This window comes from Fonsecaea multimorphosa (assembly GCF_000836435.1).
Source record: "Fonsecaea multimorphosa CBS 102226 unplaced genomic scaffold supercont1.46, whole genome shotgun sequence".
In the NCBI taxonomy this organism is placed as follows: domain Eukaryota; kingdom Fungi; phylum Ascomycota; class Eurotiomycetes; order Chaetothyriales; family Herpotrichiellaceae; genus Fonsecaea; species Fonsecaea multimorphosa.
Window position 1 is genome coordinate 20,649 of NW_015971680.1, and position 23,785 is coordinate 44,433.

At 51.5% G+C, this 23,785-nt stretch overlaps 12 protein-coding genes across 12 annotated transcripts; 6 read left to right on the forward strand and 6 right to left on the reverse strand.

The window, feature by feature from the left end:
* Positions 1 to 1,327: 1,327 nt before the first annotated feature.
* Z520_11988 (uncharacterized protein) lies at positions 1,328 to 2,326 on the reverse strand (the record flags this gene model as incomplete). Its single annotated transcript, XM_016782475.1, has 1 exon — positions 1,328 to 2,326. The coding sequence occupies one exon, from the start codon at positions 2,324 to 2,326 to the stop codon at positions 1,328 to 1,330; it is 999 nt and encodes a 332-aa protein (XP_016626365.1).
* A 528-nt stretch (positions 2,327 to 2,854) lies between these two features.
* On the reverse strand, positions 2,855 to 4,396 carry Z520_11989 (uncharacterized protein; the record flags this gene model as incomplete). Its single annotated transcript, XM_016782476.1, has 1 exon — positions 2,855 to 4,396. One exon carries the CDS (start codon positions 4,394 to 4,396, stop codon positions 2,855 to 2,857), a length of 1,542 nt encoding a protein of 513 aa, XP_016626366.1.
* A 499-nt stretch (positions 4,397 to 4,895) lies between these two features.
* Z520_11990 (uncharacterized protein) lies at positions 4,896 to 6,737 on the forward strand (the record flags this gene model as incomplete). Its single annotated transcript, XM_016782477.1, has 6 exons — positions 4,896 to 5,000; positions 5,047 to 5,423; positions 5,656 to 5,980; positions 6,026 to 6,357; positions 6,411 to 6,510; positions 6,558 to 6,737. 6 exons carry the CDS (start codon positions 4,896 to 4,898, stop codon positions 6,735 to 6,737), a joined length of 1,419 nt encoding a protein of 472 aa, XP_016626367.1.
* Positions 6,738 to 7,379: 642 nt separating this feature from the next.
* Positions 7,380 to 9,185, reverse strand: Z520_11991 (uncharacterized protein; the record flags this gene model as incomplete). Its single annotated transcript, XM_016782478.1, has 2 exons — positions 7,380 to 8,014; positions 8,192 to 9,185. The coding sequence occupies 2 exons, from the start codon at positions 9,183 to 9,185 to the stop codon at positions 7,380 to 7,382; spliced, it is 1,629 nt and encodes a 542-aa protein (XP_016626368.1).
* Positions 9,186 to 12,142: 2,957 nt separating this feature from the next.
* Z520_11992 (uncharacterized protein) lies at positions 12,143 to 12,925 on the reverse strand (the record flags this gene model as incomplete). Its single annotated transcript, XM_016782479.1, has 1 exon — positions 12,143 to 12,925. The coding sequence occupies one exon, from the start codon at positions 12,923 to 12,925 to the stop codon at positions 12,143 to 12,145; it is 783 nt and encodes a 260-aa protein (XP_016626369.1).
* Positions 12,926 to 13,118: 193 nt separating this feature from the next.
* Positions 13,119 to 14,075, forward strand: Z520_11993 (uncharacterized protein; the record flags this gene model as incomplete). Its single annotated transcript, XM_016782480.1, has 1 exon — positions 13,119 to 14,075. One exon carries the CDS (start codon positions 13,119 to 13,121, stop codon positions 14,073 to 14,075), a length of 957 nt encoding a protein of 318 aa, XP_016626370.1.
* Positions 14,076 to 14,250: 175 nt separating this feature from the next.
* On the reverse strand, positions 14,251 to 14,654 carry Z520_11994 (uncharacterized protein; the record flags this gene model as incomplete). Its single annotated transcript, XM_016782481.1, has 2 exons — positions 14,251 to 14,408; positions 14,465 to 14,654. 2 exons carry the CDS (start codon positions 14,652 to 14,654, stop codon positions 14,251 to 14,253), a joined length of 348 nt encoding a protein of 115 aa, XP_016626371.1.
* Positions 14,655 to 15,246: 592 nt separating this feature from the next.
* On the reverse strand, positions 15,247 to 15,672 carry Z520_11995 (uncharacterized protein; the record flags this gene model as incomplete). The annotated part of the gene is made up of 1 exon (XM_016782482.1): positions 15,247 to 15,672. The coding sequence occupies one exon, from the start codon at positions 15,670 to 15,672 to the stop codon at positions 15,247 to 15,249; it is 426 nt and encodes a 141-aa protein (XP_016626372.1).
* Positions 15,673 to 16,011: 339 nt separating this feature from the next.
* Positions 16,012 to 16,964, forward strand: Z520_11996 (uncharacterized protein; the record flags this gene model as incomplete). The annotated part of the gene is made up of 2 exons (XM_016782483.1): positions 16,012 to 16,346; positions 16,394 to 16,964. The coding sequence occupies 2 exons, from the start codon at positions 16,012 to 16,014 to the stop codon at positions 16,962 to 16,964; spliced, it is 906 nt and encodes a 301-aa protein (XP_016626373.1).
* A 753-nt stretch (positions 16,965 to 17,717) lies between these two features.
* On the forward strand, positions 17,718 to 19,093 carry Z520_11997 (uncharacterized protein; the record flags this gene model as incomplete). Its single annotated transcript, XM_016782484.1, has 4 exons — positions 17,718 to 18,026; positions 18,115 to 18,581; positions 18,643 to 18,708; positions 18,760 to 19,093. The coding sequence occupies 4 exons, from the start codon at positions 17,718 to 17,720 to the stop codon at positions 19,091 to 19,093; spliced, it is 1,176 nt and encodes a 391-aa protein (XP_016626374.1).
* A 185-nt stretch (positions 19,094 to 19,278) lies between these two features.
* Z520_11998 (uncharacterized protein) lies at positions 19,279 to 22,167 on the forward strand (the record flags this gene model as incomplete). Its single annotated transcript, XM_016782485.1, has 1 exon — positions 19,279 to 22,167. One exon carries the CDS (start codon positions 19,279 to 19,281, stop codon positions 22,165 to 22,167), a length of 2,889 nt encoding a protein of 962 aa, XP_016626375.1.
* A 753-nt stretch (positions 22,168 to 22,920) lies between these two features.
* Positions 22,921 to 23,676, forward strand: Z520_11999 (uncharacterized protein; the record flags this gene model as incomplete). Its single annotated transcript, XM_016782486.1, has 1 exon — positions 22,921 to 23,676. The coding sequence occupies one exon, from the start codon at positions 22,921 to 22,923 to the stop codon at positions 23,674 to 23,676; it is 756 nt and encodes a 251-aa protein (XP_016626376.1).
* Between the last annotated feature and the right edge of the window lie 109 nt (positions 23,677 to 23,785).

The window sequence follows — 23,785 nt, forward strand, 5'->3', positions numbered from 1 at the left end:
GTAGAATGTTTTCCTCTTCTATAGTGGAGCTCTTCTCGCGATCTGGTGCGATATGTGAGATAGGTGAATTACCGTGATAAGTCTCTCAAGTAGTGGAGCTAGAAAATAACACAAGGAGGTCTTGTGGCGCCTTGAATGGTGTGAAGGCTGATCATTCCGGGAGCATTGAAGGATGGTGTCGAGACTCATCCACTGTGTAGTCAACTAGTGCATGCAAAGTACTCCAGACAATGATAACATACACCCCGTACGTTGTAAATTAAACACTTTCCCCGCAATTTCCCCCCGATGACTATTCTTCTTCTAGCAGCTTCAGGTAAGCAGGGGTAAACAGATATCGTGATGCATCCGGGGAATTTTCGCCAGGTTGGAGATATTCTGATATACGAAGCGGAGCGTGGGTGATTTGGACGACATTGAAGCGGTATTATCCAAGCAGCCCGTGCTTACTTGAGACCTGCTCTCACTCAGCCGTCTTGGATTGTGGAGAACCTTCGTTTAATTCGCTGAACGTGGAAGTTTTGAAACGGGCCTCTTTTCGCATCTTTTGCGAAGCTAGTTGCAGTTGCTTGAACCATATGCGTCGCCCAAATGCAACGTACCTCTTCTGAAACCCTATGTGATGACGGACTTCCTCCGATGGCACATTTTCATGGATGTTTTCAAGCATAGTCTCAAGGAATAATTACCAATGTTTCTAGTGTGCCTGTATTCATACCGCAACCATTGGTGCTGAATGCCGTATCTTCGGTTGCAAGGTTCTTTCAGGTCTACCAGGGTTGATGGCCAGCAACGTAGTCAAATGAATGAGGACTCGCGCCAGTCAAATGACACTGTAGCACGCCACAGATAGAACAGGATTGTCCCGTAGAACAGCTCGTTTAGTGGGGACATAATTCGTATGAGCGGTCCGATGTCCTTGACGTGCCGACTTTGGCTGCCAACTCCCCTCGGCAAAACATTGAGAGAACATCCAAGCTCATGGGTAGTGGGAGAATTCGGAATATGGAGGAAGTCCTCTTTTTGGTATCATGCAGATTGATGACTGAATGCTCCCAGCATGACTGGGGGGGGACCACAAGGACGAAGCCGTTGTAAGCAGAAGAAGAGCGCGAGGCAGCCTTTCTTGACAAGGACAAGGGTAGAGCTGTCCGCTTGCGAAGTTCAATGCACAAAGACGCGGGATACACAATGATATTTCAGTTCCACTCCACTCGGAGATGGTCAGCCGTGTTTGTTCCGTCTGAGTCAACTCGTTAGTCCATATTTCCCGTGCATTTTCTCCCCTTCCTTATCTTTGGTCTTGAGCTGCTTCTATCTCTTGGGTCTAGAGCACGGCCTTGAGCGTTGATTTCTTCCCTGGGGCAGTGGTAGCGTACATCCCCCCTGAAGTCACGTCGTGCTTGAGTGGTTGTCCTGCAAGGAAACGCCGCAAGTTTTCCGCAATAAGCACTTCCGAGTAGCGTGGTCTGCCTCCAGCAGCATGTGGCGATATGATCAGATTTGGTGCTTTCCAAAGAGGAGATGAGTCGGGGAGTGGCTCTTTGTGAAAGACATCCAGAGCTGCACCACCAATTATTCCATTGTGAAGGGCATGAACGAGTGCATCTTCGTCCACACAGACACCCCTCCCAACGTTGACCACCCAGGCATGTCTAGGCAGCATTGCAAGTCGCTCCGCATTAAGAGAATGCCAGGTCGCTTTCGAGCCCGGTAGGATCATGATCAGGGCATCAGTCTGTGGGAGCAATTTGGGCAAGGCTGCGTTGGTCTGAACTTGGATCCCGTCAATGATTTCTTCGTAAAGCCCAACGCCCCGAATATTGGCGCCCAAGGCTGTCAGGTGTGGCGCGAGTGTGCGACCAATATTTCCCATGCCCCAGATGAGAATATTGGCACCCTTCAATGAAGTAAACGACCCCTTGGGGCGGTCGGGGAGAAACCCACCCAGGTGTCCTGGCCACTTGCCCCGGTTTTGGTAATCCCGCATTTCGAAAAGACGGCGAGCGGCATTGAGCAACAGTGCAAGTGCATGCTCCGCAACGGTCTCGTTGTGCAGATTAGTGCCAGCGGTCATGATAACATTGGGTGGGAAGCCAGCTGAGAGCTCGTCGTTGGGGCCAGCAAAGAGCGACTGGATCCAGCGAAGGTTGCCCATCCGTCTGGCGGCATCACGAAGATTGGTATTTGCCCAAGTCACAAGAATTTCTGCGTCGGTGAGCTCCTCGGGGATTGGCTTGTGAACATCGTAGGGGTGGAGAGTGACGCCAAATCCTTCAAGACTTGTTACGTCAAGCTTCAAGGAGGTAGGATAGAGGAGCTTCATAGCTAGATCACAGGGGCTCGTGCAGCAAAGTGTCGACAAAGAAGAGTCCTACCAACGATGGTCCAGGTTGGCTATTTGTTTGTGTGAGACCCTGGTGATTGCTCCTGATCTTTCAATCTGTTTCGTTGGCAAGATCCAGTTCCAAAGGGCCCCTTGAAGTTGCGGAGAGAACCGGGAGCCTTCACAGTCGACCCCGGCCTGGCTTGGCGCAGAGGACCATCTGACGAGGAAATACATACAATGACATGCAATGACTGCTGAACGGCGGTAAAACCTTTTAACGCCAGGAGGCGTCGCATGTTCGCTGGGCTTTCATCGGTAGGGCAACGAGACTTGGGGCCAACGCCTCTCTCGGAGGGAGAGTCGTGGAGTAGACGACCGGGAGCTATATTGTGTTGTCTCATTGTCCTTCCCAATCCTTGAAGTCAGCGACCAACTGCCCGCGCCGGACGACGACATAATACACAGAACAGGCAATGACGGACTAGATCGGCCTCAGGCGCTGAACTTGGTCGGGCAGCTGGAAAGTCATTCGTCTGGACCACAAAGGGGTTCGTGTGAAGGTGGAATGATTCGAGCCGAGAGGTCTGGTGTTTTGTCGAAGTTGTCAAAGGGATGCATGGGTCTGTGGATGCGGGTATGCCCAAGTCTCTTCAGATCTTGATCCACACCACCAGGCGAGAGAGCAAGTCTCCAATCAGCAGCCATGTCATGTAATTCTGGTTCCAAATATCCGATCTTCACAATGACGATATCCGCTTCTCGAGGCTTGAGATCGAGATCCGTGAAGTCATGCTCGTGGTGGTAAGGCTTACGGAGTTCGGTCAGGATGGCAAAGACACTGCCCACTTGTAGAACAACCTCGATTTGGGCATTCCTGTCTCCATGTTTGATAGAATGCACTCGGCCCGTCAGAGTGATTGGCCCTGAATGGATATTATCGACCTCGGCGCCGGCAGTCACGGTGACAGTTGCACCTATCCCTGCATCAACGCATGTGCGGACTGCTTCGGCGCCGGGCACACTGGCGTAGACCACCGTCGGACCAGAAGGCTGCTTGAACTGGGAGTGAGCCAGCAGGTGCATCAAGCCCCAGGTCATATCGCCACTTCCACCAGCAGTTGGGTTGTCTCCCGAGTCACTGATGAAGAACGGACGCTTCTTCGATTCTACAGCCTCGTCGATGCATTCGTTGAAGGATCCTGTCGGGCCGACAAAGTCGAAATCCTCGTGCGCATCCCAAAACAATCGCGCAAGTTTCTCTGCTTCATTCTTGACAGAATTTTCATTCCAGCCCGTTACCACGACAACCGCACGGTTTCGTGGCTCGTCAGCCCAGGGATATCCCACCCAGATTGCAGCGTCAATCACAGCACCCCTTGCCTCTGCAACAGGAACGGCACCATAGATGTGCTTCGCCGGCTCGATGCGGGTTGAGGTCTGCTCGCCTGGAAGCAGGACCGGAATGGGTATCCATGCTTTGAGGGGCAGCACAGGACTACCATTCGCCCTCCTTCCAGCTGGAGCTTTTGTGATTAGCTCGACCAAGTTGCGGCAAGCTCTCTCCTTGGTCTCACGCACGTCGATGTGCGGTGCTGTGCGGTAACAGGTGATAAGGTCTGTCTCGTGCACGAGTGCGCGACTTACATTGCCATGCAAATCCATGGACGCCGAGACAACCACGGTATGACCAATGACTTGTCGGATGCGACGGAGGAGCTCTGCTTCAGAGTCATCCAAGCCTTCAACGCACATGGCGCCATGGATATCATACCAGAGTCCATGAATCGTGGTTGATGAAATAATCGCCCTCAATCTGTCTATAATCTCGCCAGCCAGCTCCTCGAAAGAGGCACGCGTTACAATCCCTCCTGGCAGCGCATGGCCAATCAGAGCTCCGCGCCAATCTGCTGTTTTTCCCAGGGGGCTATCCTTGTTGATGAAGGGATATTTCTCGATGATTTCGTGACCGCGTTTGGCCTGGAAGGCAGGCGAAAGCGTCCTGGAAGGTGTGAAGAGTGAAGTCTCACAGGCGAGCCCTGCGATCACAATAGTCGGCCGCTCAACCATGGTGACAGCTCTGCCTCAGCTATCTCAACCAACATGAGTGAGGGGTTATCCTCCTTCCTTTTAAAGCTGTCATCTTTGGCTCTTGGGCATGGAGGCTAAGCTCACACTGGTCAGAAGCTTAGCACCTGGGCCCAGCCGAATATGGTTTATCACCTGGAGATCTCTTCACGATAGGCTTCCTGCCCCACCGTCTTTGGTTTAGAAGGCTCGAGGGTTACAGGAATGCCGGGCATCTGCCTATACAAAATTTCGGCTCTTCGCCGCTGCCGCTGTTCTCCGCCTCTCCATGTTCCATGAGGCGACCATGAAGATCGTTATCAGTTTGGGTTTCATCCTGAGAGGCAAGTGATACGACCTTATGGAGGGGCAGGCTGATCGCCTGTTCGTGCTTTATCACTGGGGTTTCCACAGCATGTGTATTCAGTGACACTGTTTTGACTTCTCGCTCTGTCTTGGGCAAAGTGATTTTGAAGGCCAGGTACTGAGAAACGACGACAAGATGCTGCAAAGGACTGCCACGGGTACCTGGCTCCCTGCCTGGGTGCCCCAATCGACGGTAACGCTCTCAATCTTCTTGATATTCTGCTCTATGGTGCAGTCGGCGGTATGTAACTGGCTTGCTTTTCCTTGCTCGTCCTAACAGAGTTCAGACTGGTGGCTATGACGGGTCCATGCTCAATGGTCTCAACATCTTACCTTCGTACACGGATTATTTCAATCTCAATGCTGCCACCACCGGCCTCAACACTGCTTCCGTCTTTATTGGCGGCTTTTTCGGGCCTCTGGTATCTGGAATCATTGCAGATCGCCTCGGCAGACGTCCAGCTGTGCTCTGGGGTTCGGTATTGACTTTAGTTGGTGTCTTGCTTCAGACTGCCGCACAGAATATTGCAATGTTCGTGGTCGCTCGCATTGTTCTGGGATTTGGCTCGGCCATTTCTGGCATCGCTGGTAGTGTCTACTTGGCAGAAACCTATCCAAGCAAGTATCGCGCATGGGGCGTCGGCCTTTTGAATGATTTTTACTAGTAAGGTTGGCCTACCCTGAAAGGACAACAACTCTTCTGACTGTCTTGCATTGTCGGCGCCTTGATTGCGGCTGGAATCACTCTGGGTACGGGTCAGTGGCAGTCAACATGGGCCTGGAGGGCTCCATCCCTGTTCCAGGGTATCTTTTCACTCTTGTGCATCATCATATTGCCATTTATGTAAGCGAATCGTTTCCACTTCTGAGATACGAACAAGAAGCTGACTTGATAGTCCCGAATCTCCACGCTGGCTGATACATCAAGGCTTGTATGATGAAGGACGTATAGCTGTTGCTCAGACGAACGCCAATGGAGATCTGAGTGACCCCGTTGTACTCGCAGTATACAAGGAGATTGTCGACACTCTTACCTGGGAGAAGGAGAATTTGATGACATTCAAAGAAACTATCAAAAACCCCATTTCGCGAAAACGTCTCCTTATCGGTATGTCACCAGGGCCTTTCTCTTGCATCGCAGGCAATATCATTGCCTCGTACTACCTTGGCCCCGAACTGGATACCGCGGGTATCACAAACTCGAATGATCAACTCAAAGCGGTAAGTCCATCCATACGAGCAGCGGGAATGCAGCTGACCCAACAGAACGTCGTGCTCAACGTATGGTGTCTTGCATGCGCTCTCGGCGGTACACACCTGGCTGCACGATGGGGTCGCAAACCTACCGCAATACTTTCACAGTGTCTACTCATCATATGTCTATTCATTATTGGAGGGCTGTCGAAGATGTACGCCGACAACCCTAATGGAGCATCAAAAAGTCTCGTCTATGGCGACGTGGCCGTCATGTTCTTATTTCAAGGCTTCTACTCCATTGCATGGACACCGTTGCTCTACCTGTATCCACCTGAGATTATGAACTATGCAATTCGGGCAAACGGCCTTGCATTCTCCTCATTCATGCTGAATGCTCTCGCGTGAGTTAACTACCTGCCGTTATCTATCGCATTCAAATCGCTAATTCCACCAGCGTTCTCCTTGTATTCATTATGCCAATTGGTTTGAATAATATTGGGTGGAAGATGTACATAATCAACGGGTCATGGGATATCATAGTGGTGGTACTAATTGTGAGTCCCCTCTCTTTGCTTTGTCTGACTTGTGGCTGACCTGTCAGGTGGTCTTTTGGGTTGAAACGAAGGGTCGAACTCTCGAAGAAATCGACGCTCTCTTTGAAGGACAGAAGCACTCCGATGTACCTGATGTCGAGCTGGTTCGTACAGGTAAAGCATACATCGATGTCGACAAAGTGCAGCGCGATATCAGCACTGTCGTGGAAACCACCAAACTAGATTAGAGCGGGTGTCAATAGATTCAAATCTTTCGTACGAACAGAGCGGTCGCAGAGAAGGGACTATCCCTTCTCCTGAGAACAACAGTCTTGGTCAAAAGAGCCACAAACTTGTGTATTAGCACATTGAAAGGTGGCATATTTTGGCGCTTCCTCCAGACTCATGCCATGAATTGAGTACGTGGCGTGTCTCCACGGCCTGCTCTTAACCTGTGTCATAGCGCATTACAAGTGTGGGTTACAGAAGTTTGATCGGAACGCAGGCCGATAAATTGTTCATAAAGCCGAGGGGCCTCGCGCTCGCCCGTCTTCATTTGACGTACTGGGAAAACCTCGGTTATGGCAACGATGGACTGAGACTGAAGGCTGTGTTTCTTTTAATGCTTTTTGACTTGGCTTATTGTGCCAGACTACATGTAATTTCTTGCAATACTTGGCATTGGTCACGCAGCTGTGTTCGGGAACCTTCCGAGATTGGGAACCGCGAAGAACGGGAATGATGTGGTTCAGCGTTTGCCACAAGAAGTAGTTGATGTGGTGACTATGGAACTCTACGTAAACAGCAGCTAGCACACTCTGTGCACTCAGTACAATCTTCTGTTTAACGCATTTGAAAAGCCTTGCCACGATGCAACGGCTTGCCGCCCTCTAGTACAAAAGCTGACAGTGCCAGCTCTCCGGGAGATCTGGATCACCGTTGCCGCTATATTTTGCCTGCATTGGATACATGCATATTGGTCTCTGCCTTTGGACACCGGCTGTGACAGTCTCATTGATGAATTTGGTACCAATGATCGATTCAGGAGCAGTACCATTCTCTCTCCACTCCAGCAGTGCCAGCAGAGCATCATGCTTTGGGTCGCTGTACCCTGGAACACTCCACACATCTTGACCAAGTGCAAATGGTTGACCGGCAGAGGCTATGTAATAGGGCGCATTGACCGCTGTGCCTTGACAGTGCTCCATGCCGGGGACTAAGAAAAGGCGATACCAGTTATCCAGAGGAATGCCTGCGGCTCCCATGGTTCTCCAGATGTTCTTATAGAGAAGTTCGGAGCTCGGCGTAGGAATCAGACCATCCGCAAGGCCGTGATATTGAATGATCTTGCCGCCACGCTGGTAGAACCCGGTGAAATCGAACCCGACGTTGGCCTGCCCCGGATTGATTCGGTCCGCATCCAGTATCACCTGGTAAGTGAAGTCGTGCCAATCCCACGTCGTGTCGTTGTAAAGACAGTTCTGGATCCACGCGATTCCTGGTTCTGTTGGGGTTCCAGAGTCCGCTGTGATGAGTCATTTTGATCAGCAATTGCTCCAATATAGAAGAAATGCTCTGTGGCAGGAGCAACTGGGCAAGGCAAGAACATTTTGAGATAGGATAGTAGCGGAATTCGAGATTCACAGCCTCCATCTCTGTTCGATGCTCGAATATCAAAGAATCTGCTCCCGAGGTGACTTACTGTTGAGGAGAAAACCGTACTGGGCCTCGGATCCCAATTCATAGTGAGGAAAAACGAACGTCTGGTTCGTTTCCCACCAGTCGTTGTAGATATGATACAAAGTGTCCAACTGAGGTCCGGTAAGACAAGCGCTTTTATTTGAAGTAGGAGTGCAAAGCAGCCTTTCCGGGACAAAGTTACATCCCTCGGGGTCAGATATGATTCCATCTGTGAAGCCATCCTGAGGATCGCATTGGCGAAGGACTTCAGCCCCTATTACAGGGAAAAGAGAAGATGGAATGTGAGTAGGAGCGTCGACCGGAAGATTGTGGAGTGCTACCTGGACATTGTCTGGTTGAAGATGTGTCGTCCACCACGCGGGTGCCCCGGCTAGAATTCCGTCAAAGTCTTCAGGGTACAGTTCGATGTCTCTGAAGCCCTGCCGACCACCGGTAGAGCATCCGGAATAGTACGAATAGCTGATGTTTGTACCGTAATACGTACTGGTGATCAATTTAGAGTAGATAACCGACCCATGCATAGACCGATAGCCCCAATCAAACTGAGCCTCGGGGTTATTCAGAGCCCAGCTCGCATCAAAGGATCCCGAAACGTGTCCAGTATCAGTTGACATAGATGCAAATCCGTATCGGGCATTGGTGCCCATGTCATTCCAGTTGATCCCACCAGCATACGCGCCATTACCTGTGGCGATGAAGCGATTATTCCATTGCTGCGGCAAAAAGAGGCCAAAATTGTAGGAGGATGTATTGGAGGACTTTACGTTGACCGTGACCGCACAGAGCGCTGGGAGATCCGTGTCATTCACCGGGAACTCAAGGTCGGCAGCGCCCCCGCCAAATGTGCTGTTCTGCTGTAGGGCTTGTGCAGACGTCACTGTAGCCGTTCCAGGACCTGCAACGAATTGCTGGATGGAATCTATATTGCATTCAGTCATTGCACCAAAGACACATAAGCCTTGGAAACCAAGGACCCATGACGAGAGGAGCTTCATGCTTGAATAGATATCGCTCAGATGGTTGGAGAAAACCAGACAAACAGGCAACAGTCCAAGAACTTCGCCCTACTTTTGAGCCAGCTGATCCATTTAGTTGAAGTACCTGGGGCTAAGCTTTCCCCGGATTCCTCTCCAGGTTATTTCCCCGGGCTCTTCGTTTCACAGCCGAAGAATATAGCCAAGTAAGGTAAGGATATTGCGCTCTTCGAAAGTCAAAGGACGGAGTGAAGAGGGAGGAACGGGTTCGGCACCTTCGATATTAGACCAGGTTCGATGGCGCATAGAGTATCAATCTATCGCCAATGCGGGTGCGCTTCAAACGAGATCGACTGTTTAGCAATGACCTCGATATCCGGAAATCGAATGGCGTTGTGAGCGAACTGACACCATCACGCCACGCTAGATCCATGATATTAAAGGTTAATTGGTGCCAAAGTAAATCCATAGATGTGTTACGATGCAAGGATTGCAATATGAAGCGACTAAGAAGGCAGAAAGGTGGGAATCGGCAGCCCAATGCAGTCTCCACAACTGCGGCACGGACCACGAGGGCGGCGACATTCCTAGCGAGCTTTCAACCGTGCTCTCTGTATAAAAGAGATAATTACCGACAGCCTCTATTGTGCAAAAAGTCCAGGCTTTGAATTTGAGCCGGTTTCCCGAGAGATATATGGAGGTTGTGACGATGAGGCGGGTGTAAGCCGGCAGAGGAGCATCTTGCGGTGAAACGGGTGTAAACCGGAACCACACTCACATTGACGAAACTGGTACTGCGTAGCTCTACCAGGACTGTCTTCGTGGCCAGTCTTCAATTGGTTGAAGCACTGCCTTGCCAGCTAATGTTCGTACAAGTTTCGAATATCTCGGGATGAGTGTGCTCGTGCGTTTCGTCGGTCGCGTCTCAGGAGAAGGCGATCATCTTCCTGGCAACGGCGAGGTCTTGGCAGGGGTAGAGCCTCGCGATGTATGCGTGGATGAAGCTGGTCTAGTGTAAAGCGTGTCGTCGTTGGTCGGGGGACAGTGCCTGTGTCAAATGCAGTCCAGCCTTCTCGTGCACTGCTCGGGAAGTTAACACAATCAAACAGTCTGGAGAATTTCAGGCGTTAGGGTGAGAGCTGATCAGCTGAGGAAAAGGGCTGGCTAAGTGAATATAATTCGAAAGCGGCTGAGGGACACGGAGCAAGGCTCAAAGGTCACGAGCTACGTCAATGCATACATGCATGAGAAGCTCAGGAACCACTGACGATATTCATGAATTCTGCGTCAAGCCGCGATGGGCTAGAGTGAGGAGGTGCACCGAAGTTGAAATGTTGAACATGTTCTATTCATAGCTGAATTCGTCCAGCGGAAGCCTTCTGTCTTCCTGCATTAACTTTTATGTCGTGATCGTCATTCCAATGAGGATCTGCTGGGAGTACTGATTCGACACGCCGAGGGTTGACGTCCAAACATTACATCCATGTACATACTGCTGGCCGAGTCGGTCCTCTGCTTATGTTTATTTCGATGTGCATAAGTATTTTGTCGAGTTGTGTTTGACGGAAAGCAGGACCTATTGAATACCGGGCAGAGCACCAGTTGTCTTGCCTCGGGTCATCAATGGGCGCTATTCTTATAGCAGATGCAACCGCATGCGGAGAGTGGCGATAGTAGCCAAAGCCAAGAGGTCCAAACACGACATGGGTCCCTTCACCACGGACTGTTCTTCGCATGACCCGACGGATTTTGTTGATCTTGGTCTGACTATCCTGTCCGAATGTGTAGTCTTCAGTCATGATCTGTTTGTCATCCAATTCTCTCAAGGAGGGACTAATAGGAGCGGAGCAGCTGATGACATCGATGTACTTGCAATTTTCGTCGTAATCAAGGATGCCAGGAAAGGGCTGCTAAAATGGCGTGTCTCTGGAGTGTATCAACTCTTCGCCCTTGATAGGACAAAGACTCTCGTCCGCGGTCAAGGTGGGCTAGAGGGGATTCCCGACACAGACTATCCTCCAGAGCCTTGAAACCCTTAAGAAACTCGTTCGCCGGTAGGTCCTCGTCGCAGAAGTCCACAACCACAACTTTGACATCTTTTCGGCATTTTGGTTGAAAGATAGGCCGCACCGTCCAAATAACCCAGCAGGGATAAGAGTGAATGGCTCCTGCATCGAACATGAGGACACATTAAGCGCCAGCAGATTGCTGCGGTACAATTTGTGCTTGGGCCAGTGGCATGGGCTCGTTCATCGGTTAGGATGATTGACTCCAAGCATCGAGTCCAATCGTGAGCTTACTTTGCTCGATTCTCCGAGAGCAATCGACCTTGTACCAGTTCTCGAGCGCTTGTGGACAAGCTGCGGATGCGGGATCCGGGTTGTCTTACTCGCATTTTAAATTTGAGGCGTCGCGGCCTTGTGGCGATCGCCCCATTTTGTGGATTATGCGTGCTGCGTTGGTCGACACAGGGCGATAAAGCGCCAGACAAACATAGACAGCCTTGATGAAGCGTATCAGGTTTGCACTGGTGTTGGTGGCGGGGAGGAAAAGAGAATTCGTGAAGGGGATCAGAAAAGCTTCATGGCCGGACTGGAGGTTTCTTTCCAAACAGACATGGCCCTTCCACTTCGCCGGGGGTTTAGAAATACACTCACAGAGCTATTCGACATCGGTCGTCCAACAGACAGCTCAACTTTGATGATGCGCTTTGCAACCTCTTCGCGGGCTTTCCGAGGTTACAATAGCCCTCAGAAGTCCACGAACTTCGATCTTTGCAAATTTCCAGAACGCAGACTGCCAACCCAATCGACTTTGAGACGGGTCGGGAAGCCAAAGCAGGACGGAAATAAACACGGGCGTAAGCGAGTTGATCAGGTACATCAACATGAGGTCTCGTGGAAAAAGGCGTCGCAGTCTCCAAGATTCGGTTGCTTTCCAATTCTCGTAGCGGACCCGGCTTTGCTGGTGACTCATGTTCACTCAGGAGGCATCTGCATGACATATTCTCTGGATGAATGACCGAACTTGATGATATCTTTGTCCCGCAATTCGACGAATCTTCCCTCCGGCACAGCCTCATCGTTGACCATCGTCCCATTGGCGCTTTCCAGATCGATCACATATGGCTTCACTTTCCCGATCTTGTCACCAAACTCATTCCTTCTTTCCACATACCGAAATTGAATGACAGCGTGTTGTTTAGAGCAGCTGGGATGTTCAAGGGCGTAGTCGCAAACAGACGCTTCCCTGCCAAAGAGCCAGCAAGATTGGGCATATAGGTCCAGCGTGTCGACGATTGATTCCCCTTTGAAGATATACAGTCGCCAAGGTTGGGAAGAAGGCGGTTTTCGAGCCTCCGGAGGCTCGTGATATTTCAGGACTACCGCGCCGGCTGATGTTGAGACTGTGTTTGCGGCTGCAGCCAAAAGACCAGAAGGGCGGAAATTGGGCTTCTGCTTCTCGGTTGCTGGAGGGGATGGGACCCCTTTGGTGGTATTGAATGCGTCAGCTTGTGACGGGAGAGTGCCTCTAGGACGTTTCGAACTCTCTGGTGATCGTCGTGAGCGAGGTGATTGTGAGCGGCGTTCATCATATCTTCTCTGGCCATGTCCATCCAAGCTTGCTGACCTTCTCAGGGCTCGGTCGCGGCTCCGTGACCTTGGCTTTCTCACATCCCTGGTCCTTCGATCATGATCTCGGTGGCGATGACGACGATCGTCCCGCGAGTCGTCTCGCCGAGGTGATCGTGATTGTGGCATTATTGTACATTCCTTGAAGCCAAGTACGAAACATATTATGTCGACGTGATCACGTTTCTTGCTGGGAAAATTGTAAAATGACGCGGCCAACCTTCCTGGCTAACAAGGGACTAAGTGCCGATGACATGCACGACTTTCTGCCCTCTCCGCACTTAGCACGAGACCTTATCTACTCGCTCTGCTGGCTGTCAAAATGCCATCAACATTGTTGAAGAAGGTGAGGCTGCCGGCAGCTTACAATCCATGGCAATGCTGTCTCTGTACTCCATGCCCCAGCCCCCCACGGAAGCGCCTGAAGCAAGAGTCGTGCTGTCCTTCGCAGTCGCGGACCTATGCAGACGTCAGGTCAGATCGAGGCTATGAGTTTCGAGACAACATGAATTGGCCCTGTCGGCGGAGCTCCCATTTTACGCCTTCACCCTACGAGATCTTTGGTCTAGACAAGCATGCAGTCTATACCAAACACAAATTCTACGAGTTGGTGAAGATTTACCATCCCGACAGGAATAGCCACAACTCCCTCGGCAGTGAGCTGAGCGACATTGAAAGAGTGGAGAGATACAGATTGGTAGTGCAGGCGCATGAGATCCTCTCCGATCCCGTCAAGCGAAGGGCATACGATGCATCTGGCGCAGGATGGGGGCAAACGAGGACAGCAACCAGACACTCGTACGGATATACAAACCCCGAAGGGAAACGGTATGGCTTCGGGCCGGATGACGATTCGTCCATATTTCAAAATGCTACTTGGGAAGACTGGGAACGATGGTATCGACGGTACGAGAAACCCAAAGATCCTCCAGCGACGTATCTCCACCCCAATGCATTCGCATCCATTGTCATCCTCCTGGCGGTCATCGCTGGAGTCCTCCAGGCCACAAGAGCGGGACAATTCACTGGATCAATCGAAGAGCGGGCACAAGCCTTCACCGAGGAAACCAATCGATTTCTCGCATCGAGGAAGGATCACTTTGAAGAAAACGACATCAAGGGAACGGGCCGTGTCAAGCACTTTCTAGAGAAGCGCGATCCCGCGAAGTATGGGTTGAAGCAAGAAGAGGAGGAGGTCTATCGGACTCATTTCGCTAACCCGGTCTTGCAGCCGGTCCCAAATCTGAAGGGCTCGGAGAAGCAAGGCCAGACCTTCTGATATGATTGGCACTTGAGTATTGTACATAACTTTTGGCGGCTCCTCTTGAAGTCATGGCCTCATTGACGATGATTATTGGTACACGGGAAACGCCAGCTTTATCCCCAGCAGTACGAAGGTATTGCATGAGATGATTCTAGTCCCCCACCATGAAATATTTTCCATGCAGTGCTTCTCACGACATCTTCCCTTTGACTTCCTCCGCCTTGCCCTTTGCTTGGCCTTTGACTTCGGCGGCTTTTCCTTTGGCTTCGCCGGCAACTTGGGACGCGGTGCCCTCGGCCTTCTTGGTCTCGACACCGATGGCTTCGGCAGCTTTGTCTTTCAGTTCGACTGGTGGATCATGGTTAGCTAGGCGAGGTTTTCGAGTGGCATGTTTTCTCGCCTACCTCCTTTGTCGATACCGGCAACTGCAACATCTGAGACTGCTCGGTCGACAGTCTTGAGGCCGTCCTTGACGGAATCGGTAGCCGACTTCTTCTGGAGGACTGTGGTAGAGAAGAGGCGAGGCGACGAGCGCACAAGAGATGATCGAACTGCGGTGCGGAGCACGGGAGTTGTTTGGTAGAGGAAGGACATTTCGACAGGGTTTCTGAATTGGATAGGTTTGGTGACTTGATGATGGGCTTTCTCGGGGTTGGGCTGTGGTTTGAGGATTGTAGAATCTTTGGTCCTAGAGGGAAATGAGGTCAGTTTTGAATGGTGGGTGACGGGCGTGAAAGCCTGGAGAGCGTTTTGTTGATCCTGCCTTCTTCAGCCTCGACAGCGACGTCACAAATGTGACCATTCACTTTCCCCACACAGCTGGCGGCAAACGCCACTTACTCGCTCGGGATTGAGAGCCGTGGGAGTGTCCAGGGCTTCCAGCGCAATCCATTGCCAGAACGCGGCTGATGTCACTGTGCAGGACAAATGCACATGCCCTTCAAGTTCACCATGGAGCCATCATCCAGCCGAGGATACAATCACAGGCGATCAATGAATTAGTAGGTAGGTACTCTTCAAAGGATACAACTATACCCACTCAAACCCACCGGACAAGTCATCCAGATATCAGCACCATCCTGAGGTCGGTACGGTATTCGATCAAATTAAGCCCAAGCTCCCTCCACGTTTCGTTCCGCATTACGCATCCAGGATACAGAGTACATCTTTCATAACCAAATGTTGTTCAAAATTCCAGATCCTCTTCATACGGCGTTTGTTGATGGACACACAGTAGAAATTTTCCTGCCTCTGGATCCTTCCTCCATGTGCTGGAGATCAATGCTTTGAATTCGTCCTGTCTCATATCGTCGTCCGCCGTAATATGCCGCCTCGTCGCGTTAACTCGATAAGTGATCTGAGCTGCTTCTGGCCCTAGCGGTGTAACCTCCACATCAGTCATCTTGTACTGCTTCCATGGCACAAAGGCATCGCTTGTCATCACGTCCTCAAGATTGGGCGTCGTTTTGGCGGACACTTTCATCCCCAATGGGAAAAGCATGATACAATCGCGACTGAGGAATGGCAATAGTGCGGCTCCGGAGTTTGTTAGTGCTCGCCAGGTTGAATCCTCCAGGGCCAGAATAGTGTCATGCAGCATGCTGTGGTCCATCCTGAAGTACTATGTACCTAGGTAGTCGAAACGTCGCCCCGGTGTGATATCTTCGCAAGAAATGAGAATATGTAATTGCTTGACGCTCGTTGCCTCGAGAGATATTCAATTATATTTACCAATCCATCAAAAGCATGATTGTCGGACGTCAAGTGATGGTATGGTCTGATGTTCTGCCGTTCTCAAGATCTCGGGGACGGTGTCAGCCAAGCAAACAGGGCCGGCTTGCCTTGCAGCTCGATTCACAAGCGAGCGTTTCCCCGCAACCTCGGTCCTCGCTGCTTGCAAAGGAGGTAGACACCACATTTTGTTTCTTCGTTCTTCGCAAATCTCGCAATAATGCGAACCCGTCCAGCATGGCGCGTCCTCACGAGTCTACGAGCTCCTCAATGCAAATATCGTAGCTTTGCATCTGTGTCTGAACCTTCTCCAATCAAAGTTCAACACCAACCGGCGCCGCACTCTGGTAACATTCGTATTCTTCTCCTCGACAGGCCTACTGCTCGAAATGCCTTGTCGCGCAGACTCGTCGCCGATCTGAAGCGTCATGTCAACGAGATCCAGGCGGAAGGTGGTGCAGGCCCCACAAGAGCGTTGATCATCGCGTCCAATACAGACAAAGCCTTCTGCGCCGGTGCAGACCTGAGAGAAAGAAAGGAGATGACACAGGAAGAGTACGCATTGAGACCCCTAATGGTTGCACCTGCTCATGGATGTAAAGGACCAGAGAATTCTTAACCGACGTGCGGAACACCTTTACCAATCTGTCTAATCTCCTTGTCCCTACCATCTCCGCTATATCTTCAGTCGCCCTCGGAGGTGGTTTGGAACTCGCGCTCTGCACCACATTTCGGGTTTTTGGATCCTCTGCTGTTGTAGGGCAACCCGAGACAAAGTTGGCAATCATCCCAGGAGCAGGAGGGACCTACAGACTACCTGCATTGATTGGGGTCAGCCGAGCACGCGACCTTATCCTTACCGGTCGGCGAGTTGGAGGGGCAGAAGCATATTTTCTGGGGTTGTGCAACCGACTTGTGGAAATTACTCCTGAAGAGTTGACTGAAGATGATAAGGCACGGCAAAAGGTGCTAGCAGCCAGTTTACAGCTTGCCAGTGACATCTGCGATGGAGGCCCAATTGCTCTGACACAGGCAATGCGTGCAGTCAGCGGATGGCAGCGGGGAGAGGCTGCCGAAAACGAAGCCTACGAGGTCATCCTGAAGACGGAGGACCGAATGGAAGCATTGAGAGCATTTGCAGAGAAGAGGAAGCCAGCCTTCAAAGGCAGATGAGGCGTCAAAATGATGCCTCGAGGTTGCGCATCTCGCCTCAGAAGCCTGATGTTCGTCGGGCCATATGACTTGCATTACCCTTGGCCGGGTGTCGTTGGACAAGTTTTAGAGAGGAGATCTTGTGACAACCAGACATTTTGAGGTCAGATAGTCAAAAGCCACGCGACTGAATTCTACAATCACACGAGTACTAGCAGCCAACAAGGTCGCCTTGGGCCTTCATCCGAGCTCTTTCTTTCGTGCCGCCTGAGCTTCGTCCCCTTTGGGTTGCAGCAAAACTCCCCCACAAAATGGCCCCAAGAAAGGCAACAAGCCTCCGGAAGGCACATTTGAAACCCCTAAGCCGCCTGAAACTCCAGGGACGAGCCGCAGTCAGGCCTTTTAGCGCCTTAGCACTGTGGTGCATTTTCTTGCCTTGTTTAGGCCTTTCACCGCCCTAAAATCCGCCTGCATCGTCTTCTGAGACAGGTCAATTTTCTTTGTCTGGGGAAAATGCAGGTTGCATCCACCACTCCCATCATCAGGCTCCCAAGTCACCTGCGCCCTCCCGTTCAATTCGACGGTGACTGTGACTCCTGGATCCAGTCGGCTGTGTGTGAAATGCTTCTTTTCAGCCTACATATGTACTTGTACCGGTGAGCCGGCGAGTCTTTTTCATGACCGCTGTCCCTTTCATACTGGTTCTCCTTCCTGCTTCTGCTGCCTTCGTGTTCTGGCTTCCTCGATGTCTGACCACTGTGCGCTATCTTAACGATGAGCACCTCTGCTGGAAAGCAGATTGTACAATATGGCCTTACAGAAGTCTACGCGGCGACGGAGCCTCTTGTCGACGTGGTCTTCGTGCATGGATTGAACGGGCATCCCCACGACACCTGGTCCACGAAGAAGCCCAACGTCTTCTGGCCTGCTGATCTCCTCCCTGCGGCTCTTGAAGACCAAAGACCCCGAATCCTGACCTACGGATATGATGCGAACGTGACCGCCTTCACCGACGGTGTCTCCAAGGATAAGATACACAATCATGCAGAACATCTTGCAAGCCGCTTGGTGGCAAACAGGTCGGTGAGTGCGGGACAAGATCTCCAAGAGCTGTTACGCAGCTACTGTTCGACACCATGCTTTATACTGGGTTTATGCTGATGAGACACAGTTGAGGAAAGCCACCGAAAGACCCATCATCTTCGTCTGTCATTCCCTTGGAGGCCTGGTGGTCAAGAGGTGTTTGATATACTGCCAGAGTATTCGACCCCACCAACACACCGAGCGCCTACGATCAATCTATGTCAGTACCTATGGCATTCTCTTTCTTGGAACTCCTCACAATGGTTCCGACCTCGCAAAATGGGGCTCCTTGCTCGAAAAGATCTGTGCCGTAGCACTTCCGAAGAAGTTCTTCGATACATCTCCACAACTTGTGCATGCCCTGCAAACCAACAACGAGACGCTGCAGAATATCAATAGGCTCTTCATAGAGATCATAGGGCGGTTCCACATCTACTTCTTCCATGAATCAAAGCCTACCGATTTGAAAGGGACTCGAGCGTTCGTCGTTGAGGAAGATTCTGCTGCCCCTGTCATTGAAGGGGTTGAAAGGATGGGCATTGAGAAAGACCACAGGTAAGAGGCGACCAAGGCCTGCGTGCCGCGCTTGATGGCTGAACCCGTTTTCCTTCAATAGCCACATGTGCAAGTTCGAGGACGAATCAAGCCCGGGTTACGATGTCGTCGCCGAGGCCATTCAAAGGTAAAGGAAGCAGATATTGAAGCGGAATGACGCATGCTTACGACGCCTCAGATATGCCACTGGGTCTCAATCGCTCATCCGCTCCCGCTGGGAAGAAGAGAAACGAGTCGCCGAGTTTGAAAGGCAAGCAGCTGCACGTGAACTATTGGGTGGTGAGGATGCGAACCCACAAATTGCGTCTGCGACGATGCTGAGACCATTTTCAACAGACAGCGTCTTTCAAACGAGTGTAGGGACTTCGGGAACAGTCACACCGTCTGGAATTGCGCAAACTATCCAGTCAAATTCAATGAGTGCGCCTCCTCCCAAACAAATCTCCGCGTCAAATTCACCCCGGTATGAGGTTGAAGAAGTCGAGGATGATTTGGTCACTGCACCTCGTTGATCAGCCAAGTTTGGTTCGTGACCGGAATGGAGCTCGTTGACGCTGACTCATGGTGGTTTACAGAGGATTTTGTAGGCTCAACCCGAATGACTGATCAATCTTTAACTCTATCATCGTCTACTTCCCTAGTTGTTGCTCCGGTGGGCTTCCGCCCAAATTCAATTTTCCTTGGCTTCCAATTGGAAATGGACCAACTCGCTCAGAGACTGGCAAACCAGAAGCGGCGAGCGTTAGGAACGTGCGCCGTTTTGCTGTGGGGCCCGCCGGGCTGTGGAAAAAGCCAGATTGCACGGGAATATCTGTGGCGACACCAGGGACAATATCCAGCCGGTTGCTTCTGGGTCGATTCCAAGACCAAGGAGTCACGCTCGAAGAGTTTCTGGGATATTGCTCAAGCTGTTGCGATACTTGGAAAGGACGAACCCCGGGACTCTGGGTGGGATGAATCATCAAGATTTGTCGACTCGGTGCGAAAATGGTTCGAAGCTCGAGAAGGCTGGCTGCTCATATTTGACGGTGTAACGACGGACAATGACGAGGACATCGAAGCCTTTGTCTCTTATATTCCGGATCGCTCAGGCAACAACATCATCTACACATCGGTCGATCGAACGTTGGTCAAGCGGCAGAGACTACTTAACCCGGCAGGCGTCAAAGTGTTCCCCCTTTCACAGCATGACGCGTGTGCTCTCCTCTACAAGAACCTGGGGATAAAATCACCAACTGAAGTGCAGGCCAAAAAGGCATCACAATTGGTGAAGCACTATGAATGTCTGCCACTTGCTATTCACGCCGCAGCCCACGCTTTGATTGCCAGGGGGACATCGCTTGAGAAGTTCAATCCCGGAACTTCAGATCATCGCCTTGCAGACCCCTATCTTGATATTATCTCAGCGCTGAGAGAGCATTCGCATCCCGAGGCTGTCCATCTGGTTACACTGCTCAGTTTTTTTGCGCACGTGATACCAGTAGCTCTCATTCGCTTTGGACAGCCCGTCTTGCATGAATTTGGGGTCGAAGTTCGTTCGATTGAACGGATAGGAAGCCTCAAGAAAGAGCTAGACAATACGATCGCTGTTCTTATACGGTATGGATTGGTCGAGCGGACCTTGCTTGAGTACTGTGTCACACCACCCAAAACCTCTATCTCACTGCAAGAACCTAGGCGGACGCGACATAATACTACCGATACAGTTGGCACAAGGGTAACCACTGTCGAAACAGAGCGAAACGAGCTAAGACTGCTCGAGGATGACTCCAGCAGTCTTGAAGGACTGACTGGGGCTCGTCCGGACAGCAGATTGGATGAATCATCTTCCAAATCGATAACCTACAGCATTGATATTCTTCGCATTCATAGCGTCGTGCAAAACGTACTTCGAGACGAGCTGAAACTACGATATGCAGATCAACCAGCACATTACTGGTGGTGGCTTTGCGTAGCCTCGAAAATGCTGTGCCACTCTTATATGGTCGCAGACGGCAAGATAAAAAGCACCGAAGGACGTGGTCTTGTCCGCGACTATCGTGACTATGAGACGCAGGCGGCTCGGTTGTGGTCACACTTCCCCAAATCGTCTACGGAAGCCTCGCCGACGCTGCGCAAGGCACGGCACAACCTTCATGAAACCATTCGATCGATCAAGGAGGAAATTCAGACTCAGTCTCCATCACAATCCGTCGACAGTCTCAATCATCAAGTACAATTCTCCGTATTTGAGCGGGCCAGCAGCACGTCTTCAGACAGTCCTGGTACTGAGAGCAGTGCTTTGACCAGGACGTCTACCTGGACGCCTGAACATGCTGACGACCAGACTGAATCGCCAATCCAGATGCATCTGGGGTTGGATTTGGACGACGTAGGGTCCGAAGGAAGCTGGACGGATAGGTGGTCTCAATCTGGAATGGGCAACTCCAAGGTCCTAATCCTAGGCACAAACCGAAGCCGACGTCCGAGCGCTTCTGACTTATATGCGATGACGCCTACCGAAGCCAGCTTCGATAATGTCCGCCAATCTTCGGTTCTACAGGCAATATTTCAAGGGCGGCCTTCCCAATCAAAGAAACCAAAGAACCTTGGGGAATGGAAACCCTTGCCAGTTCCACCCTCTCTATCCCACGAACAAGCTCAGAGTCACTCGAGAGCCTCATCATTCACCACCGGCAGCGACGACCGGACCGTGACGAGGCCGGCTTCTACAGGGTCTGAAGCATCGGGGGCTCTCGCGGCCATTCACCGGGCCAGTCCTCCGCCCATAAGAGGAGGAAGAATAAAATCACCTACGCGTCTACAATGTACCAGGCCGGCATCAGACGAAGGACGTCTGCCACTCTCCGCCAAATCTGCCAATCAGAAAATTTCAATCTTGGCCACAGAGTTTCTGCCAAGTCAGTCTCTGCCGACCTACGATTCATCCGGGATTACTCGAAGGCACACCAGGCATCCATCGTCTTCGCCCCGGTTGATGTACACTGCATTGAACAATCATGCGACAGCAAAGGTTGCCCCTTCAACTCCATTGAAGGAAAATATGTCCCCTTCACAACATTATGAAGTTTCCAACGTGCAATCTCATCTGAACCCTCCAATTCAAGAGCCCGATAGTCTGCTTTCCGCAAAGTCCGCTCCTACAGGTTACAGCTCGCAGCCCATGTCGCGCGATACATCCAAGGCCTCGACTACATCACATGCAACAGCGCCGCCAGCAGTGCCCGGGTCGGCATCACTGGGTACGTCTCCGCAGATACGGGAACCTTATCTGTACAGCAGACCAGGCTTGACATCCATTGACGTGGCCGCAGCGAATTCATGGGATGACGGGAGAGCCACCATCGATGATTTGGACGAAACCTCCCCATTCACCTCCAGCATATCCTTCGAAGGCGGAGACATCGGAGACATTTTCGAGAGGTATCACGAAAGGCTCGGAAGTAGTGTCCAATTTGGTCAGATGTCGCCAGTGGAGCTTGATAGAGCACGAGCGCGTGTCTCATTAGCACGTGGACGGAGTGTAGATGGACGGTTGGAGAAGAGTGCCCACGAAAGAGGCGTCCCAGGAGTGGATAGGATCTGAATGTTTTCAATGCATAGCGAAGCAAGATTTGTCAATGAGATCATGATGCCTGGATCTGTAATATTTGCATATCTTTACGAGCACGCCTCATCTGTAGACCGCTTCCATGTCTTCCACCTTCCAAATCATCAGCAGCGACCCATCTCGATCATTCGTTGGATATCCTGGTTCGTCTTCGAGACTCCTGCTTCAAGATCAACTCCTGAATAAGGCGAAGTGCACGTCGCTCATCGCCAACACTGGAGCCATGGGCCGGACTGGTCGGACCTTCTCATGCAGAATAGAAACTGCGGGTTTTAACTTGTACCTCGTACATCTTTAGCCATGCAAGCGTTCGGAGACCGAGAGGCATAGCATGAATACACCAATATTAGTGGCTGGTAGATAGAGCTTCACTGAACGGAATGACAGGATGCCAGAACCGCCCCGATATTGGCCCCAAGCTTGTCTATACAGCTATGGGATCCTCGAAGTTTTGTATGTTGTAGTTGAGCGGGAGTCCTGAGCCTCCTGACCACACCGAGTACTCGGCGCAGCTTCGGTACCTAGTAGATTGCTATTTATAGATCATCGAACATCGCACGCCTTACACGAGGTACATCCAGAGTTGTCAGCATACATTCTTGCTCACCTTAATCTCGAGCGGTTCGGCCCTGTATATATTCTCCGACCCGCTGAAATCGCTTGGAAAGCTGATCTTGACAATCCAGCAGAGGCAATTTTAGCAAACTGAAACTTCGGGAAGATCGCGCCATGGCCTCTTCGGATTCCACCTTGCATCTACCGCGCATTCTCTGCATCCACGGAGGTGGTGTGAATGCGGCAATCTTCAAGGCACAGCTTCGTGCATTCCTCGGCCATGACAAGCTGAAGAATCGATACCGGTTTGTCTTCGTCGATGCTCCATTCTTCTGCGACGAGGGAGTCGGCGTGCATCCCGTGTATTCGGATTGGGGTCCGTTCCGACGGTGGTTCCGTTGGCTAGAGTCTCACCCAGAGATTGACCCAGCCGCCTGTCAATATGAGCTGGAGTACACCATCGAGCGGTGTATGGAGAGCGACGAAGGGACGGGGGAGTGGGTAGGGACCTTGGGCTTCAGCCAGGGAGCAAAACTGGCAGCGAGCATGCTTTACGAGCAGCAGCTCAAGGAGAAAACCGGACCTTGGAAGTTTGCCATTATTCTCGCCGGCCGAGCCCCGTTGGTCAGTCTGAGTGAAGAGGCTGAAGAATTGCCGTGGATGCAGTCAGCAGGCGGCCTCGCGGACGCGGCCGATGTCGAAAGCATCCTTGAGCGTCCGGACATGAAGTTGAAAGTCCCGACACTGCACGTTCACGGCCTGAAGGACGAGGGTCTCCATCTTCACAGGAAGCTAGTGGAAAACTACTGTGCGCCGGAGACAACGACGCTTATCGAATGGGATGGGCCTCACCGCATTCCTATCAAGAAAAGCGATGTCGATAAGATAGTCGATGCTTGGATCGAGCTCGCTGATGAATACGGCGCCTGATCTGCTTTTGATCAAACCAGAGTCCGACCCTTGAGAGCCAAAGTATCAACGCCTCTTCGCATCTGCTGTGGTGACCAAAGCTTGCTTCTACATATCCAGGGCATTCCGC